The sequence below is a fragment of the Myotis lucifugus genome, unplaced genomic scaffold, assembly GCF_000147115.1.
Source record: "Myotis lucifugus unplaced genomic scaffold, Myoluc2.0 scaffold_53, whole genome shotgun sequence".
NCBI classification, from domain to species: Eukaryota; Metazoa; Chordata; class Mammalia; order Chiroptera; family Vespertilionidae; genus Myotis; species Myotis lucifugus.
The window spans coordinates 4,588,198-4,595,058 of NW_005871101.1; the positions used below are offsets into that span (position 1 = coordinate 4,588,198).

The 6,861-nt window shown below is 40.2% G+C and overlaps 1 protein-coding gene across 1 annotated transcript in view; it reads left to right on the forward strand.

The window, feature by feature from the left end:
• The window catches only part of WDR49 (WD repeat domain 49), a 98,960-nt gene that overhangs the window by 64,969 nt on the left and 27,130 nt on the right, over nucleotides 1-6,861 (forward strand). Inside the window, exons 14-15 of the mRNA XM_006088898.1 lie at nucleotides 615-724; nucleotides 3,211-3,357. Coding sequence (XP_006088960.1) covers nucleotides 615-724; nucleotides 3,211-3,357 — 257 coding nt within the window. The remainder of the gene's footprint in view (nucleotides 1-614; nucleotides 725-3,210; nucleotides 3,358-6,861) is intronic.

Here is a 6,861-nt window from a genome sequence, read left to right on the forward strand (position 1 = left end):
TTTTGGCAATGAAATGTGTAGTCATTAAGGTTGAGGTCTATGACAGTGAGTGTGAAATATGTTTGGGATCATTTCTCATTTTCTGACTGGAATTATATACAACTATATAATGATTTCACTCTGTTTTATTGATAAAACTATTTTCATTCGATTCAAGCTAAGCTAAAATTTTCTTATAGATTCATATGAGAATCCTTAAAAATGCTGAATTTTTCTGAATTTTGTACATCATAAGTGAAGATACAGCCTGACATCAGATAAAAGAGTTTTTGACACATCTCACTGATTACCCCGCATAATTGGCACATTGTGTGTGTTTCTATAAAATTTTCTTCTGCATAGCTTTTTCTCTGACCTACCACTTGTTATGAGTACAGCTTTTCTTTAGCCTCTCAGCCTCTCTAGCTCTTACCATTTTATATTATCACATGGCCAGCAGGCATTTTATTCAAAGATTTGGCTTGTTTGGTATAAACAAATGTCACTATTTAGGTCCACAGGATAGAGGGTTTTTTTTTTTTGTCAAAGTAACAGATATACAGTATTTATAGCCAGAGAGTGTCTGTTCATCCTTTGTGGTTAATTTTATTTCACCATGAATTATTCTCTTCCAGTGTCGGATCATCAGAAGTTATAAATTTAGCTATAAAATATAAGGAAAGAAATATATATAAGAAAAAAACACATAACCTTTACAGCAGTGAAATTCTACAAAAGTCATCCAGTAAGTAATTACCACTGATATATATTTACAGTGTTATTATTTTACTGATTGATATGAATAACAAATAGCTACTGTGTGTGCCAGGAATATTGGTGTTCCTTAATAAACTTGAAAGGAAGGTCCTGAGACCCCACTTAACAAAGGAGGAAAGTGAGGCTCAGAGACATTAAGTGACTTGCCCAAGGCTGCACAATGTACAAGCGACGGACATGTAAGATCTAAGCCAGAAAGCACATGTAACCTGCCCACTATAGTTCCCAAAATAGCGTTGGCACAGAATGTTAATTCTTTCCCCAAAGTGTTTAGAGATGAAAATGAATAGAAACAAATTTTGCTCTTAGGAAGCCCATAGCCACCCAGAATGATGCATTTGTTTAGTTATTGGCTGACTAGAAACATAATTATAAAAAAGTAATTGAAACAAAGGAATCATTATTATACTCAAGTGTATTATTTAACTGTGTGGTGATTGCCAGAGGGAAAGGGGTTGGGGGAGGTAGAAGAAGGTAAAGGGGGGATAAATGGTGGTGGAAGTGATAAACACACAATACAGTGTTCAGATGATGCATTGTAGAATTGTATACCTGAAATCTGTACAATTTTATTAACCATTCTCATCCCAATAAATCAATTAAGAAAAAAGAAGCATAGGGAGAATCAGTCCTGAGGTTCCATCATGATGAGACTATTTCACATACTATGAATCTTTTTCCAACTATGTCCACAGGGAAGCTGCACTTTCAGAGAACAGATATTTTAATTTTAGAATTTGGGTTGAAATTTTTCTGTCAAAAGGTACATCCTTATTTGTTAATATTCAATGCATATTTATAAACTGATCTACTCCATAGGATTTTTGTCAGGATTACAAGAGATATTATATGTAAAGCACTTAGAAAAGTGCCTGACATATTATAGAAACTCAATGCAATTTTATTAGCAACTGGAGGCCCAATGCATGAAGTTCATGCACGGGGGGTGGGGGGGGGGGAGTGTCCTTCAGCCTGGCTGGCACCCTCTCCAATCTGGGACCCCTTGGGGGATATCTGACTGCTGGTTTAAACTGGCAGTCGGATGTCCCTCTCACAACTCGGGACCGCTGGCTCCTAACCGTTTGCCTGCCTGCCTGCCTGATCACCCCCAACTGCCCTCCCCTGCTGGCCTGATCGCCCCCAACTGCCCTCCCTTGCCAGCCTGATCGCCCCCTAACTGCTTGCTCCCCCCACTGGCCTGATCACCCCTAACTGCTTGCTCCCCTGCTGGCCTGATTGCCCCTAACCGCTTCTGCCTCAGCCCCTGCCACCGTGGCTTTGTCCGGAAGGAAGTCGGATGTCTGGAAGATGTCCGGTTGACCCGGTCTAATTAGAATATTACCCTTGTATTAGTATAGATGTTACTATTGTTATTATTATACCTTGGAACACAACCTTTGGAGTGAAAGATATTTGAGCTTAAGCCCAAGGTCTATGTTTACCAGCTATGTAAATTCGGGCAAGTTATTAAAACATCTTGAGCCCCACCTCTATGTCCTTATCTGTCAGCAGGGCATAATGGCATGTTACAGGTTGTGGAGATTTCTCCTTTGGTTTGACATAACACACTGCTTCTCAAACTTTGTTCTCCAGCCTAACGGCATCAACACCACCTGGAACTTAGAAATGTAAGTTCCCACCCCACCCTACTAAATAAGAAACAAAGTGGTGTATAGTCGTTAGTTTATGCTTTAACAAGTCCTCCAAGTGAGTCTGAAGCCTGGCAAAGTTTGAGAACCACTGACAGCACAGGACCTGTCCCATAGCAAGTGCTGAGTCTGTATCAGTTTACTTTTCCTAGATCCTGAGCCATCACAATGACCAAAGCTCAGTTCCCATCTCTGCAGAGTTAACTATCAAAAATACAATCACATCCTGAATTGTAGGCTTCCAATCTATTGTCCACTTATCCTCTGAAGCAAAGAGAAAATGTTTTCATTGTCCAAGACTATGCTTTTACGGGTGTGTGATCAAAAGAGGTTTCCTTTCCATCATCTCATTGTATGCATCATATATACAACAACACAGCTCTGGTTTACATGTTGGCAAAATGAGAAGGTACCTGCAAATGCAAACATTTAGAGATGTTGTTAAACTAAATGCTTAAAAAACAGATTTCCTGTCACAGAGACTACAATTTTCTTATAGATAAAAGAGAAACTGAAGCTTTTCTAAAACTGCAGAATACTAATTTTCAAGGGAAAATAGCAAAAGAGTAGAAAAAAAATGAATGGGGAGCTTTGGGTTGCTTTTGATTCCTTTGCATGAAAGGACCATGGATTTATTGTGAACAGCTGTGCTTATAGGGTTTGCTGATGACTGCAGCTGAACCAGCTGAGTAACAGGAAGGTTAAATTTTAAAAAAAATTAACTTGGAAATATGCTGGCTCCTTCTGAGGAATTAAATATTGGACTTTTATTTCTATCTTCCCCCCAACACCTGCTGTTGTGAAGGTGTATTTAGGTCATTAAGCATCGGAGTCCTGAAAGAGCTACCGGAAGTGAATAAACCGGCTTTTCTTCTGGACCCTGAGAAATACTTTAGGGAAGAGCCAGAGGAGGCGTGTCCCCAAACTCCAGAGCCCCCATCGCTCTCTGAGAGTAAGTCCACAGCCATTGTCCACTTCTGCATCCCTCCCTATGAAACTCAATCAATTAGAAAAGTAAAGTAGAAATGAAAGCCTCACGTGTTTGCCTTCTGGGTTGCAGTGAAATGAGGTGTGGTTTGACTGGTAAGATTTATAGCTCAGCGGCTGATCAGTGCTCTCGGAAGGGACAGCCAACACGCTGGGATACATTAAAAGAATATTTTTATTTTGTCACTTTTCTCAAGTCAGAATGCCATGAAGATATATTATGAGTTGCTATGGATGGGAAGTCTTCCCGCCACGTAATCTTAATTTTCAAACATACCCGAGAAAGAGACAATCATAAGGCTGCCTTAGAGCAGAGTCTCTGCCCACCTGGTTTTGTTCTTTTCATGTAAAACACTACAAATAAAAGGCTATTATTTTTTTAAATTTATCTTTATTGTTGAAAGTATTACAGATGTCCCCTTTTTTCCCCATTGACCCCTTCTAGCCCGCCCTACCCCCCACCCCAGGTCTTCCCCACACTATTGTCTGTGCCCATCGGTTATGCATATTTGCATATAAATTCTTTGGTTAATCTCTTCCCACCCATCTGAGATTCTGTAGTCTTGCCCCATGTTTCTATGTCTTTGGATATATTTTGTTATTATCAGTTTATTTTGTTCTTCAGATTCCACATATGATCGAGACCTAGAGGGTATTATGCTAAGCGCAATAAGCCAGTCAGAGAAAGATAAGTATCACATGATCTCACTCATATGTCGAATCCAAAGAACAAATAGAGGCTACTTAAAATGTATTGTCTTGGAGCCTTCCAGCTGCAGTGCTAGGCTAATATGATGAGTAGACAAGAAAGCTGAACTTAGGAAATACAAGTGAATGCTCTCTCAAGATTCGGAAACAAGATGTGTAAAAGGATGCTCTGTTTTTCAGCCTGATATAGGCTTCTAAGACTTTGAAAAATAATATCTGTGAAAAAATGTTCCCTGTAAGGAGAGGCCCTGCGGGAGCGCAGACAGCACAACCTGATTCTCAGTGAGGCAGTCAGAAAGCATATGGACACCACAGGGAACTCATTTAAAATAATTAATGAAAAGTGCAAGTTTCAGCTCGTAACAATCAAAAGATCAGAACTACACTCCAACCATCTTCTGAGATCTGTGGTTTCTAAACTTTTCCAATTCTCGAGATGGAGATTCGGCATCCTCCTTGAGAAATAATAACCCTGTAGGAAGGAGGCATTTCTTCATGTCCATGCTTGAGGAAGTTCAGGCCTCTTGTCTTTGCTTGGTTCCCTATGGAAAGGGAGAACAGCTGGTCGACATTTTTTTAAAATTTTTTTTATTGTCTAAAGTTTTACATATGTCTCCTTTTTTCCCCAATTGACCCCTGCCCCCCAGCCATTCCCACCCCGGGCAAGCCCTCACCGCCCCAGCATCTGTGTCCACTGGTTATGCTAATATGCATGCATACAAGTCCTTTGGTTGCTCTCTAACCGCCCTCCTCTACCATTTGTCTCTAGATCAATCTATTCTTGTTCATCAAATTATGTTGATCATTAGATACCACATATGAGTGAGATCATGTGGTATTTATCTTTCTCCGACTGGCTTATTTCACGTAGCATAATGCTCTCCAGTTCCACCCATGTTGTTGCAAATGTTAAAAGTTCCTTCTTTTTTATAGCAGCATAGTATTCCATTGTGTAGATGCACCACAGTTTTTTAATCCATTCATCTGCTGATGGGCACTTAGGCTGCTTCCAAATCTTAGCTATGGTAAATTGTGCTGCTATGAACATAGGGGTGCATATATCCTTTCTGATTGGTGTTTCTGGTTTCTTGGGATATAGTCCTAGGAGTGAGATTACTGGGTCAAATGGGAGTTCCATTTCTAACTTTTTGAGGAAACTCCATAGTGTTTTTCACAGTGGCTGCACCAGTCTATTCCCACCAGCAGTGCAGGAGGGTTCCTTTTTCTCCACATCCTCGTCAGCACTTGTCCTTTGTTGATTTGTTGATGGTAGCCATTCTGACAGGTGTGAGATGGTATCTCATTGTTGTTTTGATTTGCATCTCTCGGATGATTAGTTACTTTAAGCGTGTTTTCATATGTGACATTTTTAAAAATATATATATAATTTCAGAGAGGAAGGGAAGGGGAGAGAGAGAGAAATGTCAATGTGAGAATCATTGATAGGCTGCCTCCTACAAGTCCCACCCTGGGGATGGAGCCCACAACCCAGGCATGTGCCCTGACTGGGAATCGAACCGTGACCTCCTGGTTCATAGGTCAAAACTCAACCACTGAGCCAAGCCAGCTGGGCCTTTTTTTAAAAATTTCACCTGTAAGCACGGTGCAGTTGTCATTCCTCATTGCCAGTTTCCAGTCTAATTATTATCACTTCCTTTGCCTTTGCTCAGAGTTTCTCTTTCCTAAATTAACAATCATTCATTTGCTCTCATGAGGATCATCCATGGCTTCTGCTCATTTCTTTTAAAAACATGAATCCATAAGCATTAAGGATCGAAATAACCTTTAGTGCAACTGACAGGGCTTTCAGGGTATCATCCCATTGTTCTCCCCCAGGGTGATTCATCTTTAAGAATAAATATGGGGAGTACTTATCTAGTCCTCCTGAGTCACAGACAGAAGAGTATGGGGAACAGACAGAAAAGCTCCAGAGAGCTAAGACAAAGTGTACAACAGTTGAGACATAGAACACGCCCATGGGAGGAAACCAGGATGGAGCCTGGAGTCAGAACTGAGGCAAGAGAAATGGGTGACACAGCATTCAGAAGCCGGAGAGCAGGAACTGAGAGAGCTGGACAGTCAGTGCAGCAACACCTCTCCTCAGCCCTGGGAAAGCCTGTTTATGTGAGGAGCCTTGTGTATTCTCCTTCATCCACAGATGACGTCTCCTAATGGGCAGGGAGAATGGGTGTGTGGAGAGGCGAGGTGGATGGCTGGATGGAAATACCTACAGTACCTAAAAGACACTAATACATTTTCAAAGAGATTTATTTTTTCTGAGTTTGTCCATTTAAAAATTTCTTGTGATTTTTTTTTGGAAAAATAATCTGCCTTTTATTTGTTCCGTAAACTTACAGTGAGGTTCCTGGTAGCTCTCAATTAGAAATAAATTATTTAGAAATGAGATTAGCAATGTCTTCTGTGTTTCAGGAGTGGCAGCTTAAGAATTAAAACAGAAATAGATATCATCTAGGTAACATTAGGGGGAATTTTCTTTTTAAACTTTTATTGTTGAATGTATTACATATGTCTCCTTTTTTCCTCCATTGATCCCTTCCAGCACACCCCTGCCCCAGACCTTCACCACACTATTGTCTGTGTCCATGGGTTATGCGTATGTGCACACAAGTCCTTTAGTTAAAAAATTTCTTGTAATTTCCACATAGTTTTGAAAAGGTGTGCTTTTTTCTTTTGCTTGTTAAATTTTCTTCAGCTTTTTCTTTCTTTGCCTTTTCTGCAAGTGAAAATAGTTCATTTTTTT